At 41.9% G+C, this 19,845-nt stretch overlaps 1 protein-coding gene across 9 annotated transcripts in view; it reads right to left on the bottom strand.

Annotated features, from left to right (window-relative positions):
- The window catches only part of MPP4 (MAGUK p55 scaffold protein 4), a 62,851-nt gene that overhangs the window by 40,276 nt on the left and 2,730 nt on the right, over positions 1 to 19,845 (bottom strand). For 5 of the 9 annotated variants that reach the window (XM_053280096.1, XM_053280065.1, XM_053280115.1 and 2 more), the window contains exons 3-7: positions 13,718 to 13,957; positions 8,868 to 8,978; positions 4,251 to 4,372; positions 2,173 to 2,250; positions 2,005 to 2,085 (exon numbers count right to left, since the gene is read on the bottom strand). In XM_053280096.1, coding sequence (XP_053136071.1) covers positions 2,005 to 2,085; positions 2,173 to 2,250; positions 4,251 to 4,372; positions 8,868 to 8,952 — 366 coding nt within the window. In that variant the 5' untranslated portion in view covers positions 8,953 to 8,978; positions 13,718 to 13,957. Of the gene's footprint in view, positions 1 to 2,004; positions 2,086 to 2,172; positions 2,251 to 4,250; positions 4,373 to 8,867; positions 8,979 to 12,191; positions 12,213 to 12,244; positions 12,663 to 13,717; positions 14,055 to 19,845 lie in introns of those variants that run through there. The other 4 variants (XM_053280076.1, XM_053280149.1, XM_053280082.1 and 1 more) reach the window with 3 other exon arrangements.

Consider the following 19,845-nt stretch of genomic DNA (forward strand, 5'->3'; position numbering starts at 1 on the left):
AAACAGAGAGTAGGAATAAATTGACAGTTTTCCAAATGGAGGTAGGTAGGAAGTGGGGTCCCCCAGGGACCAGTACTGGGACCAGTGCTCTTTAACTTGTTAATAAATGATCTAGAAGTTTGGATAATCAGGGAAGTGTCCAAATTTGCAGATGACACTAAACTATTTAGGGTATTGGAATTCACAACAGATTGTGAGGAGCTGCAAAAAGAGCTCTCCAAACTGGGTGAGTGGGCGACAAAATGGCAAATAACATTCAATGTAAGCAAGTGTAAAGTGATGCATATTGGGGCAAAAACCCACAATTTCACATATACACTGATGGGATCTGAGTTGTTGGTGACTGACCAGGAGGCAGATCTTGGGATCGTGGTGGACAGCTCATTGAAAGTGTCGACTCAGTGTGCGGCAGCTGTGAAAAAGGCTAACTCCATGCTAGGAGTTATTAGGAATGGGATTGAAAATAAAAATGCTAATATTATAATGCCCTTATAGAAATTTATGGTGCAGCCACATCTGGAGTACTGTGTACAGCTTTGGTCACTGTATCTTAAGAAGGATATTGTAGAACTGGAAAAGGTGCAGAAGAGGTCAACCAAGATGATCAGGGGCCTAGAGCACATTCCTTATGAGACAAGACCTCATAAGATCACCTGGGGCTCTGTAGTTTAGAAAAGAGGTGACTAAGGGGAGACATGATTGAGATGTATAAAATTATGCATGGAGTGGAGAGGGTAGACAGAGGGAAATTCTTCTCCCTCTCTCACAACACTAGAACCAGGGGTCGCCCCATGAAACTGGAGTTCAGGGAATTTAGGACCGACAAGAAGTAATTTTTCACACAACACATTTTCAATCTAAGGAATTCTTTGCCATGGGATGTGGTGATGGCCATCAGCTTGTATGGCTTTAAAAGGGGCTTACACAAAGGAGGACAGGTCTATCAGTGGCTGTGGGCCACCTCCAGTACGATGCCTCTCAATACCAATTGCAGGGGAGCAACAGCAGGAGAGAGGGCATGCACATACCTCTTGCCTGTGGGCTCCCAGAGGCATCTGGTGGGCCACTGTGTGAAACAGGATGCTAGACTAGATGGGCCTTGGGCCTGATCCAGCAGGGCTGTTCTTATGCTAAATATAAGAGAATTGCCACTTTAAAAGGTGTTTCTTTGCTCCGTTAGCAAGGTTTTTTTTTAATTTCTTGCTGTGTGTTTTGATTTTTATAGAGTAAAAAGGAATGAAATGTAAGTAAGCCCACAGAAGTTAACTGACTGTAATATCTGGAGCTTAGAAGAAAGCTTCCCTCAAGTCAGACTGACTAAGAATCAATTAAATAGTTCAGAAAAATGCATGCAGTACAACTTCTGGAAGTGGGAGATTGTATGTTTGGATGCTTTCTCTGGTTAACATTACCTGGACACTAAAAGCTAGCATGTCAACAAGGCAGCCAAGGAGCCCATATTTCAATAGAGTGTCTTTTGAAATGCTGTACCTACTACTTTCCCCTCTCTGTATGTTTCTGTCTGCCTTGTAGAGAGGATCAGATGTAAAAGGGTTAGAGCTACTTTTTGCTGGTGGGGTGTACAGATGCATGAGACTCTGCATATAAGCTTCTCTGCATGTCAGAAAGCACCAACTGGAGAGGGGGAAAGAGCAGCTACAGCACATTAGATACCATACGTGCTTAACTGCCCTAAGGTTTTTGGTTGTTCATCTTCCCGTCTTGTTGCCGCACGTTATAGTGTAGATCATAAGTTATGTTCTTCTAATACATGGACTAATCTTTTGGGAGTATTGCATCTAGATTATTCTGTCTGGGTTCAGGGTGTTAAAGATGGAGGCCTCTTCCAACAGCATTATTCCATGAATCCTTTCACAGCCTGTTGGAACCAAGGTGGTCTATATCTACTGATTACACATTTTTATAATATGGATCTTAATAGTCTGCCTTCCATTCCTGACCTTTCTCCTTCAATGCTGAGTAATTTCTGGGGCCAGTACTTGCCTTGAAGTGTGGACCTCGTAGGAGTCGCCTGAGCTCTCTAACTTCTGGAGACTGCTGGCTTCCCCGCAACAACTCCACAACCTGGGGATGCACAAAGAAAACTAATTTAATCTTGAAAATGGGTAAGTCAACATAATGTTCTGCTTGAATCTGGACCAGTGATCTCACCTCATGATTCAGTGCCCGTGCCTGTGGTGTGAGTGGAACGGGTCTCTTTTTAATATACTGATGGAGGCATTCATAAACCTATAAGCAGAAGTGTTAAAGATGAAGCTAACGGTATCAAAACAAAGAGTCATAATGGGTCTAATATCTTAGGCAAATACTTATCGTTCACATGCCCTGACCTCCTCCCTTCACCATTGAAATAAGCATCTCAACTGAGTCAGGAATCTAGCCCACTTTTCAAACAAATGGCAGTCAAAAACTGTAGCAAAGCCTAAGTCTGTGCAACTTAATTATTCATATCCACCTCAGTCTCTCCTTGTTACTCCTTCTCCACTGTCAAAGTTTAACTTGTAAGCTCCTTGGGAGCGGATACCTGTCTTTTAGGCTTATGAAACTCTTTAAAATAAACACAGCATGTGTATTGCGGATGCTGTATAAATAAAAAGTAAAATAAAAAAAATATTTTTAAGAAGGGGGAGAATGATGAGTTTAAAACTGAGTGCAAGATAAAAACATCAGCCACTGTCAGACAGGATGCTCATTATATCTATCTAAATGCCTAGGAGTCCAAAAAGTTGACAATGAACAGCAGAGATAAAGAGCAATTGTAATACTCTTGTCATTTTAAAACCATTGCTGAGGCGGGCATGGTCATTCCTTTATGGCAAAAAATAGAAGATGGCAGAAAATATTATATGGAGGTGAGGGGAAGTGTCCCAAAAGTTCAATTTTTAATTTTGGATGACCCATTCTGGATGATTCTGGGCATCTGGATGGACCTACAAGGCTTCTGGAATAATGTTCTGCGAACAGATGAATAAAAAATTGAACTTTTCAGAAACAATCACAAACGTTTTGTTTGGTGAAAACCAAACACTGCCTTCCAAAGTATGAACCTCATCCTAGCTGTCAAGCATGGTGGTTGTAGCATCATGGTTTGAGGCTGCTTTGCTGTATCTGGACCTGGATGGCTTGCCATCATTGCTGGAACCATGAATTCAGCTGCATATCAGAAAACTATAGAGGACAATGTCAGGCCATCTGTCTGTGAGCTGAAAGTAGGTCACGCAAGCAAGACAATAACCCTAAATGTTGTTGTCAATTCAAGCAAGTCTACCACAGAATGGCTGAAGAAGAAGAGATTTCATGTTTTGGAGTAGCCAGGTCAAAGGCCAGACCTAAACCCTACTGTGGCAAGACCTGAAGAGAGCTGTTCATGCAAGGAACCCCTCAGATATCACAGAGCAGAAACCGTTTTGTATGGAAGAATGGGTCAAGACTCTTCCAAGCTGATGTGAGAGACTGATCACCAGTTACAGGATGTGTTTAGTTGCAATTGTTGCTGCTGAAGGAGGTGCCACCTGTTACTGAATGCAGAGTTCATATACCCTTTCATACAAGGATGTTTGTTGTTGCCTCTTTCTGTTAGGTGAATATTCAAAATATATCCTTTTTGCCTGAGTTCCTTAATAATAATAATAATAATAATAATAATAATAATAATAACAACAACTATTATTATTACTATTATTTTATAAGTATTATTGTTGTTGTTATTACTACTACTACTACAACATTTATATCCCGCTCTTCCTCCAAGGAGCCCGTACTACATACTTAAGTTTCTCTTTCACAACAACCCTGTGAAGTAGGCTAGGCTGAGAGAGAAATGCCCAGCTAGTATTATGGTTGAATGGGGATTTGAACTCAGGTCTCCCCAGTCCTAGTCCAGCACTCTAACCACTGGAGTTGCCTTTCTCTCTTATCAGAGTTTAGCTTGGGATCTAATCATGTTTTGAATAAGATTTGTGCTAACATACAGACCATCCTAGCAGGGTTCACAAGCCTTTTCTCAGCACTGTACCTAGAGCAGGGAACTGCAACATTTAAATATCATTGGTGGAGGGAGAAGAGAAAAACAGTGCATTTATTTCCACCAAAAGTCTTTGGTCACCAGCATCTCACATTACTAAAAAAAAAGTTCAGATTTGTACTTCTTGGAGATATGGTCAGAAATCTATTCCGTTCCCTGCAAGGTGAGAGACAACCATTGCCAAAGAGACTGGAAGACACCTTACCTTTAGGAGGGCCTGTAGCCATGGAGATCTGAGCAGGTCGTACAACACACCAACCCCATTGACATCTCTTTTATAGAAGAGGCTCAGCTCTTGTAGGACCAGAGACAAGACGTGAGACAAACCTAATCCCCCAAACACAACATAGGTTAATGTAAGTGGCATTCATTTTCCAAGTTATTTTTAAAAGGTGCTGTGCAGATTTTTTTTGTTGAAACAAAAGATCAAGCGAGCCATGGTGGGTTATGTGCACCTCAAGTGTAAACTGTTCCTGCCTATTAAAACTTTTGCCTCCAGGAATTCCATCATTCCCATTGGGACATTGGTCTCATGGCATAGTCAGAAGGCACAAACATAATGGCGACACCTTGCTGAAGCTAAGAGGGTCTGGATCTGGTCAGTGCCTGGATGGGACGCCTGGGAATCCCACATATATTGCCTTGAGTTCCATAGAGGAAGGTGGGATATTAATGTAGTTTTTTAAAAAACCAAAAAACATTCAATTAACTGATAAGGGATACTGCAAATGTAATCTCTGGGTTTTATCCAAAGAAAGAGAATCCTGACTAAGTCCCATTGAAATTAATGAGATTTAAGTTAGTGACCATTAACTAATCTCATTGATTTCAATGGGGCTTAGTGTTAACTAGGCGCCTAGGGGGCAAGAGGTTGCTGGTTTGAATTCCCGCTGGTATGTTTCCCAGACTATGGGGAACACCTATATCAGGCAGCAGCGATATAGGAAGATGCTGAAATGCATCATCTCATACTGTGTGGGAGGAGGCAATGGTCAACCCCTCCTGTATTCTACCAAAGACAACCACAAAGCTCTGTGGTCACCAGGAGCCGATACCGACTCGATGGCTTAACTCTACCTTTTACTCTAGTTTTAACTACAAATAACCAAACCAAATACAGCTTGTTATTTTGGATATTTTGTCCCATATGTTTAGTTCAGCCATATTTGGGCATTGTCCTATCCTCCTGTCTTTATGGTAATAACCTTATGCCTGAAGTCATATAAAGTTGCAAGTTATGCCACAAAACTAGAGACTGTATTGTATTCCTAAAATGATATATTTGGAGAATAAACATTTTTCAAAGCAGATTTTTAAAGTATGCCATGCTGTCCATTGCCATTCTTTGCTCAGCAGCCACATTTTGTGCATTCCAATTGTATACATGTTAACTTGGAAGTATGCCCCACTGAGTTTCTTGGTGAGAATGCTTAAGATTCCAGCCCTTTCAAAAGCCGTTGCACTCAAGATAGGGGACCCAGTCTGTTAGGCAACATAGCAAAGCTCGTGTTAGATGATGTCCCTCTTAATTCCAATATAGTCTGCTAATCTTCCTGCCCCTTGGACTCCAGGAATGAAATTCCTAAGGCACATGCTAGAGGTGGTAAGTATTAAGCTGGGCGTTTTTGTTTAACTTTTCACCAGCATCCTTTATCCCATCCCAAAATAGAAAAGTGCAATTGGAATCCCCACAATGTCTACTGTAAAACTGACCTCAATAAAAGTTTTGTGTGGAGCTTCTGTAAATTAATACCTATAACGTTTATCAGGGGTGTAACGATAGGGGGGGCAGGGGGGCACGTGCCCCAGGCGCCACTTGGGAGGGGGCGCAAAAAAGTGCCCCTGCCAGTCCCCTGCTTTTGGCAAAAAAAAAATTTTGTGTGATTTTTTTTTTTTTTTTTTGTCATTACGGAGATCTCCGGTGGGCGGGAGCTCCCATTGGCTGCCGGAGAACACATGACCACCATGCTGGTTGTCTCACTTCCTCCCTCCCTGCTTGCTGCACGCAGGAGGAGTGGAGCGGAGTAGCTTGTGAGAGCTGCTGCTGCTGGGGATGTTCCTTGACTCTGCCTGCCTGCCGTTTACCCACCACACTGCCCTCTGGCTGCATTTTATTCTTCTGTTCTGCATTAACAAAGTAAGTTTCATTGCTCAAATCTCTCTCTCTCCCCTGTGTGTGTTGTGTGTGAGAGAATGCCCCTACTCCCTTGCATAACGTCCTCCTTTTAGCTCTTCTGTGCTTTGCATAGTAGGCTTCACACACACACCCCACCCCTAAACCGAGGGTAGCTGCCTGCAAGTGGAGCCAGTGGCGCTCTCCTGGCTTGCATTGTGTGAGTTTCTGGCTTGCATTGTGTTTCTGGCTTGCAGTTTCTGGCTTGCATTGTGTGAGTCCCGGTGGGATTGCAAAAGGAAACTCACGCAATGCAAGCCAGGAGAGCGACTTGTGGCTCTACTTGCATTGCCCGAGTTTCCTTTTGCAATCCCACCTCTGCAAAAGGAAACTCATGCAATGCAAGTGGAGCCACAAGTCACTCTCCTGGCTTGCATGCATGAGTTTCCTTTTGCAGAGGTGGGATTGCAAAAGGAAACTAGTAGTACTAGTACACAAGATCTTTGCAGCTCTGCTAGTAATTACAACTTCTGGATCATCCCTTAGCATGGGGGGTGGGGTGGCAATTTAATTTGGAACTCATTAATATAATTTTTGAATAATGTTCAGTCTGTCTGGATTAATATTAGGTTTATTCTTTATAGCAGATTTTTATTAGCAACATACAGTCTACAACATTTTCAGCCTTGTTCATTTGGTGCATATTGTAGATGTTCTGTCTCTAAAACATAAGTACAGCATCTATATTTTTGAAGGGGGGGAAATCCCATTTAATACAGTGTGAACAAATTGGTCCAAAAAGTAGCAATGGGAAGTTTTTCTTTCTGCCCCTGTAGCTTTAATAAGATAGAGTGCACAAATATCACTTGATTAACAGCTGTGATATTAATTTCCCTTTTTGGTTGCTTGACTCACAGCGAGAATCATGTCAAGGCAGTGGAGAACCAATTAAATTGATTTTAATCTTTGTTAGGGAAGATAACATGCCTTTTTCTCTCCTTGTTTAAATAATTAAAGTTTCAGTAGGTATTATTTCTGGCTTTAAAGAAACTGGTATCCTAATGTAATGGAATTCTTCTAATTACATACTTAATAGTTTTTAAAAAGTTAATCACGGTTTTTCATTCAATGTGTATTTTGTTTTACATATTAAACTTATATTTTCCTTTGAGAGAGTTTTAAAAATAAGAGGAAATTGGGAAGGCTTTTTTAAAACAAAGAAAAATCTCACCCCTACTTATTCATGATCTTTTTGATTTGCCTGTGTAATTTCAAGCAAGTCAGATGTAATTGCAAATAACATGCAGAAGATCCCAGGTTCAATCCCTACCTCTAGGTAGGGCTGGGAGAAACTCCTGCCTGAAACCTTGGAGAGCTGCTGCCAGTCAGTGTGGGCAATAGTGAGCTAGGTTGACCAATATCTGACTCTGTAGACAGCTTCCTACGTAATCAAACCATAACTTGCCCTTACGTTCAGTCCAATTGGATGCATTCACATTCACAGCTTACATCCAATAAATTGCTGAGTAAGCCCTCCAAACTAGGATCACACAGTGTGGTTTGCAATTCTGGTATATGAAGGGCCCAAACCTCAGTTTTGCTGTTCAGGTGCATAGGCAAACAGTGATTTAATTAAACCAGGAGGTTATTTATTAAGACTGTGTATGAGAGGGAAGCAGAAAGAGGAGGAGATCATGGCTCAAATAATGGTGGCTGAATGTGGCCATTGAGTTTCCCGGGAATACAACCAACGTAAAGTGTGCTACAAATAGACATTATTATAGAATTAATAAACATAGAATATCTATGATAGACTAGAATATATGTCTATTATAATTTAAGTCTCTATTATAATATAAGCATAAATCTTGAATAGACTAGAATATCTATGATGGAAAAGACTAGAATACCTGTCTTGTCTTTTCCATTTTGGGACACAAAACCTATTACTATGTTTTAAAGCATTTATTTTCTGGCCATGAGGACTGCAAACTTAGGCTGTTAGTATGCAAGACATTTCTTTAAAATATATATTTCTAAAGAGCCTTGTAGCCTCATGTTTCCTTTTTCCTGTCCCAGTATACTTGCACGGATGCAGCCCACAACCCACATTTGACTATGACTGTGACACATTTCCATATTTCCGGGGGCAGCCGGGGGGAAGGAGAGTGGTGGGGGGGGAATTTCAGTGCTTGCCCCGGGCGCCGTTTTCCCTAGTTACGCCTCTGACGTTTATATCCAATTCTATTGAAAATCCAACTAGTAAGAGAGTGTATATAATCTATAAACATATGTATGTCTATATAGGTGTATAATACACACACACACACACTCCTCCATGTGTTGTTTAGTGAACCTTTGGTGGGGGCAGGATCATTCCTGCTGGCCCTGTCCTCCACACTTTGGAGTGAAGGTCTTTAAAGGGAGCCTATACACGTACAGCTGTACCCTTCTGCTATTAGGAACACTCACTATTTTATGCAACACTTTACGTTCTGAGCTTTGCATAAGACTAACCAATGGGCAATTTTTAAAAAGTATACTGTATATTTCAATGCAAACAGATATGCACTGACTGAAAATGGACCTTATTTGTACAGATGGTAGCGCTACTATGGTGAAATACACAAATGCAAATCTAAACAAAAATTAATAATATCTTCTATTATATTCATCTAATGATTTTAAAAAGTATAAAGAGGGCAGCACCATTTTCATGGCTGCGCAAGCGTGCAGCTTTTTCCATCTTCTCCTTCATTCTTGGAGATTCTCCTCGTTTCTCCGAATGGATCATCTGCTACATACAAGTCAGAAGTCTAACTGAGGAAACAAAGCACATTAATAAGGACTTGATGATGCTCAAGTATGTAAATGCAAAATCTCAATGATGCCTTAAAATGAAGAGGGGAGAGTGAGAATATTGTTTCTGATTTATTTTGAAATACCATTTTTGCAAGATTTTATTTCTGATTTATTCTGAAATACCATTTTTGCAAGATTTTAACTGTTACATATATACACATTCTAGAAATCTTCCTGGAAGAATTGTGGGAGCAAAGAATACCATGCAGTTCACAATGGATCAGCATGCATTTATGAAGAATTTATGTTCTGAATTGAGGTCCATTGGAGTTATGAAGGGATTTCTTCCTACACATACAGTATTCTGTAGCTGTATGCTTTCCATCAGAAAACACAGTCTGAAGGATTTGTGTTGCGGTGTGGGGGGGGTGTACATCAAGATGTTCTTATGTTGGAATGATATGGATGAAGCTTGTTTGGACTCAGAGGGTCTAACTGAACATATAACTTGAGCTGAAAATTAATTTTTTTCTTTCAAGTTAGACTAGCTGTTAAGAGATCTTCCTTTCCCCAGCAAGGTGAGACCTGATTTGTTTGCAAATGTCATCTTGAACTATTTTTCCACAAACATCTTCTGCAATGCATTTGGCCTTCTGTTCAGGGCCCAGTGAATAAGTTGAACGTGGAGAGCTAATGGATAGATGATCTTATCTTTGGCAAGAATTTGGATTACATAGCCTCTGGGTCCCTTCCAACTTCTGTGATTTACAGTAACTGTTGACTTTCGTTTCCTTGCTTTCAGTGGGACCAAGCAGCATGGGAGATGCTTCCTTGTAGTCTGATTCTACACCCCTCTGTGAGGAAAGGCTATAAAGGTTCCACACATAACATTGTCCTTTCCAATACCACCATCATTCTTTGGGAGCTGGCAGTGCTGACTTGGGAAGGAACCATATCAGTTGGCCAACTCATGTTGTTCCTCTCCACAGTCATTACTAGAGTGGCACAGAACCAGATCAAGGATGCTTCTAGATGGTGATTTGTTCTATCACGAACACAGGTTATAACTGGGATTTTTTAACATCATAAGACATCCACACCCATGTATGAATTGCACTATCCCCAATAAAATATCCCCCCCTTCTGTTGCTCAGATATTCTGACTTGCAAATCCTAGTGCAGATATTTTCAACCAGATGTACGCACCCCCCTGAGGGTATTTTAAAGCCTTGCAGAGGAGACACAAAGCCGAGCCCTCCCACCTCCCTGACTCACTAGCATGGTACACTGTGGGCCCCTACCAACTCCCTGACTCACTATCATGCCATGCCTTTGGCTCCCCATTGGAGGACTTGTCTAGCAAGCCAAGGTAAGTCCTCACCAGGAGAGGGAGGGAAAGAAATATCAGGCAGTATCCTCTCATGGCTGGCTGGCTAGGTACTCAGGCTCAGGACACCCTCCTGCAGAGATGGTGACATACTGAAAGGCTGGTTCCCAGAGCACATTCCCTCCAGTTTTGCGTGAGTATATATTTACTATTGTATTTTGTCATTGCCCTTCGCAGGGTTGTTGCCTTAATTTTTTTTTTTTAAAGAACTCAAGACCAGTTTTATCACTGTTATGATCTTCTATTACCATCCCACCTTTATTTTTAAAAATCACATTAATGTTTATTTAGGTGTAAGCCTCACCACGGATAATTAATTAATTAGTTTATTTTATTGTTCGATTTCTATACCGCTTTTCATTAAAATAATCTCAAAGCTCATTCATTTGCAATGGTAATAATTACAAAGCTCATTGTAATTGTCACATTACAATAATGTGACTTCTTCCAACAATGGGAGGGAGGACTGAGAGCTTTGAGGAAAGAAGCCATTTTCGGCACAGCATCCAGCAGACTTCAAGCCAGGGAAAGAGACGAGGAGGAGAACAGCCAGCAGCAGCAGCAATCACAGGCACCGATTGGATCCTCTGACCCCTCCCCTTCAGAACACAACACCTAATAATCCTCCTCCTCCCCTGCTCTCCTATTGTTTCCCCTCACAAGCATTTATTTATTTTTTTCCTTATTCTCTTCCTCTCAGTAATTGCAAGGGTACCAATTAGGTGTGTGTGTGTGTGTGTGTGTGTGTGTGTGTGTTTAAAGGTAGGAAATTAAGATTTTAACAAATCTATGCTCGTTCACTCAAATGTAAGTCCCACTATATTTACTGGGATTTACTCCCAAAGACGTGTGCATAGGATTATAGTCAAGCCATTAAAAGTGAAAGTTCCAGCAGGAGGAAACTATTTCAGGCTGTGATTAATTAATGATGAAGCAACAATTTCCAGAGAAGCAGGAGACACTCAAAACTATATCAAACGTTTGTTTCTTTTCTGGAAAGGCTCAGCAGAAGGGCGTCTGTGTGTGGTGGGGGTCTGTTGTGGACGTTAATGAACCAGAAGTGCACAACGTAATTTTTTTAAAAGCAAGTCTGATAGTCAGCGAGGTGGAAACTGTGGGAGGCCTAGGGAAGGCCGGGTAGGTCCTGAAAGCCAGCTGGCAATGTTCCGCTTTCTGGTGCAGACAGAAAACAACATGATCACAAAAAAGAAACCCGCAAGAACTGTTGAAGGTAGAAGTTCAGTCTCTCATCGACATCCAGGTCAATGCAGAAACACATGAGAGCAAGCACACACAAAAAGCCCTCCACTTGGAAACAGAAGTGGCTCCTTCCTTTGTGGGGTGAGCATGAATTAGGCCTTTCACGTCTAACTTTATCTCACTCTTAGTTTGCAATTTAATCCCGATCTAATTTAAACTATCCCATCTCACAGTTTAAAGATGCATATTCAGCTCACAACCTCATTTTAACCATTTTGAATGAAATTATTTTTTTTTAAGGATAACTTGTGCACCTTTATATTGTCTAATTTACAGTTTGGAAGGCTTAAATTCTGTCTTGCCTTATGTTCTTATCCAGATATATGATTTTAAAGTGCAGGTTTCCTTTTCTTACTTGTACTTGTCCTATACCATTGCCAAAACATACACACAAGTTGCACACCTTTGAAATAGAATAAGAGTAGCGTTTTAATTAAAGTCACAGAATAGCACAGACTCATGGTAGAGTAAGACTCCATTTGCATGTAACAGGAAACTGGAGTAAAACGGGGCAGAGGTTTGATTTCTTGTACATATGAATGCATGGAACCTCTGCCCCACTGGAAAAGCGAAATGAGGTTTACCTTCCCAAAGTCCAGTTTGAACTCTCAGTCTGTAGTGAGTTCGTTTCTCCTACCTGAGGTTTGCAGCTGGTTGTGGTGTGTCAGAATTCAGAAGAGGCTGGAGCTGAGGGAGGAAGCACCTTCCTCTCTGTTCTGATTGGCAGCTGTCCTTCATATGAAGGAGGAAGCTCAGCAGCCAGTTCCCCTACCTGCGCAGCCAGTTTCCCCTCCTCTCTGCAGTCTCCCTAACTGCAGTTCGGGTCTTGGGTGGTACATCCGAATGTGGATAGGTACTCATGTGGGGTGGGTGGAACCGCGTGTCCATTGGAACCTCAGTTCCACGTTTTGTGTGAATGCAGCCATTGTTGTGTCACTTCTTAGTAGTGATGTCATAGGCATTATCCAATTAGGTGAAAATGGCTCTCACATAAACACATTTCCAACAGAAATTGCAAGAACAATGAATCCATTAGCCAGGCCAAAGAAATAACATTACCCTCGAAAAAATATTGGTATTTCAGCTCTGGGTAAACACAATATCCTTGCAAACAAAACACTACCTCGTAGGGAGGTTTCTGAATCTCCTTCAGCAAATGAGCAACTATTGTACATTTTTTTCTGTGTTTTCTTTAAAAACACACACATACACAGCACTAAAGAAAGGCTCACCATGACTATATTTGAGAATATCTTCCTTAGACTACCTTAATATCTAGAAAAATAACGTTATGTGCCTCTGTTTCACAACATATGCCTTTGTAGTGTGCCTCTGTTTCACAACATGCATACATGTGTGAAAACATCAAATACAGAAAACAACAGGCTACAGTAGTCATAATGCAGAAGGTTTGTGGCAGGGAAAAACTGAATGCAGCTCATTGAATGCAATCATGGTAATACAAGGAAAAAATTAGCATGAATATCTCACACACACACACATATGTGTTTTTCCCACTGCCATCTCTTGGTACACAGGTAAGTTCAATCTATTTTAAGCAAAAGATTTAAAAATAAAAGCATTTGTTTCTATAATACAGAGAGATCATTAGTCTCCTACGACAACGCTGCTATGGAGACTGTTGTCAGAACTCATACCTGGGAGAAGAAAGAAAGGGTGGGGGCTCAAAAACATTAAAAACAAACACACACCACCACCCACCACCCAATCTAGGGCAAATAAACTCAGTTCAGATCCTCTCATTCTTAGCATAGATTCTAAACAATTCATAGTGCTGACTGTCATGGACAAAGTCTGAAAAAAATCCAAGTCAGGTTTAGTAAGCTTCTTGGTTCTTTATGAAGTGTCTTGCTATCTGAGCTTACAAAATGTTTGTTTCTAGCTATAAGCTGTCATTGAATAAATTAAGCTCTTGATGTAAAAGTCTTTTATGTCACACAAAAGGTAACATGTTTTTGTGCAAATCAGGTATGTGGCAGAAACCGAAGTGCACCTAAACATTTTGGCCAACCAGTCAACAACAGAAAAATATTTCCAGATACGCCATACAAAAAATATATATATGCATGTAGTAAGATACGATACCAACCTGGAATAAAATATGTTGTAATTTGTTATCTTCACATTTACCAAAGCAAAGCAGCCGCCATTTCCCCTGGATTGTTCTGCAGATGGGAAACTTGTAGAGTACAGCAGGAGATGTATTACCTCAATCTTCTTATCAGGCGAAGGAATTACTGTCACTTTTACTGCCCTTCTTAGGGCCTATATTTAGAACTTGCTTCCTTTCTTCTGCTGAAGTGGATAGGATACTGTCATGAAAAGGTAGCTAAGAAGAAGAAGAGGAGAAGGAAAGAAAGAAAAATGTAACAGACACACCTAATTAGGGCACATAAAAACTCCTCGGGAATAGATCCAGTGTTCAAGTGAATACAATAAGATGGCAAATCATCGCAGAGAGGAGACCTATCTGCATTAGGGCATGTGACCTCAAAGAAAAATGGGAGGAGGAAGGGGTTTGAGAACATAAGCATGTGCCTAAGCTAGACAATGAGGGAGCAAATTGGAATTTGGAAATCCTATGAAGAAGTATGAGAGAAGTCGCTAGGTGGTTTATTGCAGTAAACCGCCTAGAGACTTTGGCAGTGGGCGGTATACAAATATATGTTAAATAAATAAACAAGAAAAGGGGAGACTGGAGTTCCAGGTCATCTAACAAGCTCATTCCAACATATTTTTGAACAAAACAATTCATAGCAAATACTAGATAGAGAAAATTGATAAACGTTTGCTATGGTGATGGGGAACTTAGGCTTTAGTAAAGTTCTACTAGTCTCAATCTCCTGGAGCTTTTTCACACGGGGCTTTTACCTCGACTCTCCACTGGAAGGGAGTATGTGCATTCACACGTCAGCCAGATTCTTGCCAAAGTCCCATGTGATATCTTTGGGAGCACTTCACACATTATTCGGGTTATTCCTTCCGAATTGAAGCTCAGCCTGATTTATGTCTGGGGTAAAAGAAATCCTGGATTTCAGTGATGGAGAGGAACTGCTTCCATAATGTCGTGGTTCTTATTCAAAGTGGCTTTTCTCATCAGATATTTAGAGAGCTTAAAGCCCCATGTGAAAAAGCTCCTGCTGATTGACATTTTAAATATCATATGGCACTCTCTTCTGACTCAATAGGCTTTCTTAAACTAGCAGATCATTGTCTTTAAATTCACACCTAGCTGCCATAATGTTTACACATTATTTCATATTTTTCTGTTCATACATCTCTGTCTATCTCTTATGAATGCAGAGAGTATTCTCTTCAAAGCTTACCACCACCACCAAAACATCAACTGTACCTATTTATTTATTTTTCTTCCAAAATTCCAGCAACTTCCAGATTTCTTCACATTTTAACTTCAACTGCAGTGATTATGAAGATACCAGTTTGATTGCTGGTAATTGTGCAAGTACATGTCCTTAGCAAGTCTCTCTTTCCATTTGTTTAGCAGAGCTAATTTTATTTTATTTTATTTTTTATTTTTTGTTAAATTTATATACCACCTTTCATTAAAAACAATCACAAGGCGGTTCACATAGAAAAAATTAAAACTATAAAAATTACACAATTAAAATATTATGCTAAAATATAAAAACAGATCTAATTTAAAATTTTTTAAAAATACATACATAAAAATAACCATACAATATACAAAGAAGCAGAAATGGAGACAATCACAAAAAAGCCTGAGTAAAAAGCCAAGTTTTCACATGCTTTCTAAAAGCCATGATGGAGACCGAGGAGCGAATAGCTGGAGAGCATTCCAAAGTCTGGGGGCAGCAACAGAGAAGGCCCCGTCCCATGTGCATTACAACCGAGCTTCCTTCATTGTCGGCACCTGGAGCAGAGCCCCCTCAGATGACCTCGTCAAGCGAGCAGCAACCCTTGGGAGCAGGCAGTCCCTCAGGTAACCCGGGCCCAAACCCTTAAGGGCTTTAAAGGTCAAAACCAGCACCTTGAACTGGTAGCCAGTGCAGCTCTTTCAAAGGGGGAGTGATATGCTCCTACTGGGCAGCTCCAGACAAAACCCTGGCTGCCACATTTTGCACTAGCTACCTAACGCTGGGATTTAGACACAGAAGTTATATAAATCAGAACAGTACCATTCATTTCCTGAAGAATGGGAAAGCTGGAGTCAAGATAAAAGAAAACATTTTGAAAATTAGGGAGCTATTTCAGAACAGGCCCTTCAGCAGGGCCAGCTCCAGGTTTCAGTGGACTCCCAGTGAGTTGCTCTCCAGGAGACCCCTCCTGCCCCAAACCCTTCCAACTGATCTTCAGCATAGCTATCACTCTTACTTTGTCATATTGCCATTTCAAGAAAAAACATGGAAGCCAAACCCGCCAATATTTCACAGAGGCCACTGTTTTTAGATTGTGGACAGATGAGCAGAACCTCTGTTTGGCTCTGATCACTCACTCCACAGATGAACAAGGTAGCTGGGCACCCCGGTACAGGAAAACAGAGCTGGGTCGTCCAAGGATATCCCAGCATACATTGCACGTACACTAGAGAGGCAGCCCTCAATACAGTAGCAGCTCTCCTCTGACTGGCCTTCTAGCCACAGAACTCTATGATAAAGATGGCCACAAGCTACTATGATGAAATAAGAACACTACCACTAAACACCCTATTTTGGCGGCTTAATATGCTACAGACCTCTGTCCAAGCATTTATGTTTAGCAACAGGGCTTCATCTCGGAACATATGAATAATAATTAAATGTGTACCTGAGTATGTGTAGGGTGCATTTCCCTCAATCCTGAGTATCTATAGAGAATCCCCATGCACTGGGAATCAAGAACAAGGTAACCGAATGAACAGGATTTGAGAACTGCAGTCTCCTTCCACAAGATATTGTATACAGAGTAATGTAATGTAAAGACAGAAAGTGCTGCTCCATCTTGGGGGGGGGGAGAAACTGATTTATTGCAGCATGGGCTGCTGTTGATCACAGACTGTAGAATCCAAGGGAAAGAGTTGTGGTGTGCAAGGACAAGGCAGTGGAGTGGAATCAGGAATGTCTCTATATGTAAAGTGCTAAGGTGATGTGTGGTATGTGTATGCGTGGCACGCTGGTGGTGCCTGGAGCGCAAAGCCAGACCAGTGTCGAACCCAGTCAGAGGTGGCAGTGGCAGCAACGCTGCTGCTGCTGCTCCGGAGGGGCGGTGCTGTAGCTCCAGTTGGGAGCTAGTCCGAATCTGCTAGGAGGAGGAGGAGCAGCAGGAGCAGAGGAATCTGGGGCTCAGGTGAGGGTGGGAAGGTATCTGTGGTGAGGGGGCAGTGGCGGGGGGCAAGGAGAGAAATACAGTGCTAGCGCACAGATGCTCAGTGCCGGTCAAGCTGGTTAATATCTATTTCAGTAAACTGTTATGCACAGAGAGGCAAGTGCAGACTGCTTTTCAGTGCTCTTGCTGCTGGCTGTTTCTTAGCCCCACACAGTGATGCACCTAGGTAATTTTGGCACCTGGACCTGAATGACTTCAGAGGCCCCCCGCAGCGAGGGCCTCGCCTTGGTTATTTTAAAAAAAGGTTAAAAAGAACCTGAATTTTTGGGGCTGAAAAAATGTCCTGGATGACCTCCTATGAAGCCTGCCACTGCCCCACATCCGCCCTGCCAATTTTTGCCATAATTGCAGCCACCATGTGCACGTTCGGGGATGAGGGGCTGGGGGTGAGGTGAGCCAAGCAGGCCTCCCCCCGTGTGGCAGCGGCAACACTTGATTCCTACTGCTCAGGCGTGCTGGAGTGCCTTGCAGTTCTCAAGGGCCGCTGGGCCGGATGGACAGACAGGCCCAGTGGCCGCTCCGCCTACCTACCACACGGGCAGAAGCCTGCTCGGCTCTCAGCGGCTTTCAATACCATTGACCATGGTATCCTTCTGGCTTGCCTGAGAGATTTGGGGATAGGAGTAACTGTTTGACAGTGATTCCGCTCCTATGTCTCGGGTAGATTTCAGAAGGTGGCGCTCGCTGATAGTTGCTCTTCAAAACGGCAGCTACTATATGGAGTTCTTCAGGGCTCCTCCATTCTGTCACCAATGCTTTTTAACATCTACATGAAACTGCTGGGTGAGGTCATCAGAGGATTTGGTGCTGGGTGTTAGCAATACGCTGATGATACCCAGATCTATTTCTCCTTGTCATCAATATCAGGAAATGGTGTTAGCCCCTTAAATGCCTGCCTACAGGCAGTAATAGGCTGGATGAGGGATAATAAACTGAAGCTGAATCCAAGCAAGCTGTTCATTGTTGGGGTTCATAATCTGCAAGATAGGATAAAACCTCCTGTTCTGGACAAGGTTCCACTCCCCCAGAAACAACAGGTTCGTAGCTTGTGAGTGCTCTTGAACCTGGGTCTCACCCTGGTGCCTCAGGTTGAGGCTGTGACCAGGTGAGCTTTTTACAAGCTGCGATTGATTCAACAACTCCGCCCGTTCCTTGAGAACAATGACCTGAAAACAGTGGTACATCAGCTGGTAACCTCCAGGTGGGACTACTGCAATGTGCTCTATGTAAGACTGCATTTGTACATAGTTAGGAAACTCCAGTTAGTTCAAAATGTGGTCTCTGGGGTATCCTGAAGAGACCACATTATGCCTGTTCTTAAACAGTTGCACGGGCTGCTGACATGTTTCCGGCATGGTACACAGTGCTGGTTATTACCTTTAAAGCCCTGAACGGCTCAGGTCCAGGTTACCTGAGGGAGTGCCTTTCTCTACAAGAGCCCGACCACTCATTAAGATCATCAGGAGGGGTCCATCTTGGGGTGCCACCAGTTTATCTGGTGGAGAGTTGGGATCAGCTGTCACCCCTTCTTGTGGAACACGCTCCTCATGGATATAAGAGGATTGTCTGCCTTGGAGGCCTTCAGGAGTGTCTTAGACCCATCTTTTTAGCCTGGCATTTAATATCTAGTTTTAATTTTAATTTTAATCTGCTTTTAATTGGGTTTTTTTTTTTTAATTTTAATTGTTATGTATTTTTAATTTTAGTGTAAACTGCCCTGAGCCACTTTAGGAAGGGCGCTATATAAATCAAATAAACAAACAAAGAAACAAATAATTAAATAAAATATTTGACCAGCATACCAAGCTCATTTCTCTGTACTTCATGACTGGCAGCTAAACGCATTAATCAATTTGTTTGAAACATGTTTTGACATTCTGAGCTACACATTTAATGGAGCATGAAGTTTGGCCCTGAAAGCCACCCTTCCTACCTTCTATTACATTTCAGTTTTTAATATCAGACCTGTATATAGTTCACTTAAGTAGGGACTGTCCCATTTCTCACTGATGGGTAAGGAATGATAGCATAAGACATGACTGGATATCCAGGGAAATGGTAACAAGAGAAAGTCCTTTAAGGGCTTGGAAATCAACAAGGAAAAACACATTAGTTTATTATGGGCACATCACCTTAGTTGCATAAATCTAAACAGTTAGAACTAATTCCCCTGGAACAACCAACCTCAGGGTAGTACCACAGCTGGGTAACAACGCAGTTGCTTACAGAGCTCATCCAGGCTTACCCTCACACCATTCTTCAGCGCAGCACGTGTACATTTCTGAGTATGAGAGAGGGGGCTTAGTACATGTGCACTGCTGCCTAACCTAATGCTTCCTATTCTGCCTATCCTTTTTAATCTGACCACTCCTCCCCTCTCCTGTAGGATGCTACAACAGAGCTTAGCTTGTTGACTCCACCCCACATCAGAGTTACATCCCACAGCCCAATGTGTGGCCGGCAATCTGCCAGCACAAGCCTTTCAATCCATATATTGTCTCCGAGGTTCTAGGTCATCTGCACCCATTTTGGAAGTCCCAGAAGGATGACAGATCTGCCTGAGGCCCCTCACAGTACCCAGGTAATCACATTCACTTCATGTACATAACTAACTGCTAATTTTAAACATGTGGCTGCCAACAGCACTGTCTTACAACACTTTGAATTCACATTCCTAAACTTTTGCCAGTAGCACCATATACACAGTGGGCACTAACACAACTTAAATGGAAAAAGGATTGTTGTCAAAGCAAATATACTTTCACACAGAGAAGTACGGCTGATGTGCTGGTCCTAAGAATATCTTGAAATTATTCAGATAACAACTCTTATTGGACCTACCATGTACCAAAGCTTTTATTTGAACATAAGTAT

The sequence above is a fragment of the Hemicordylus capensis genome, chromosome 1 (genome assembly GCF_027244095.1).
Source record: "Hemicordylus capensis ecotype Gifberg chromosome 1, rHemCap1.1.pri, whole genome shotgun sequence".
Classification (NCBI taxonomy): Eukaryota; Metazoa; Chordata; class Lepidosauria; order Squamata; family Cordylidae; genus Hemicordylus; species Hemicordylus capensis.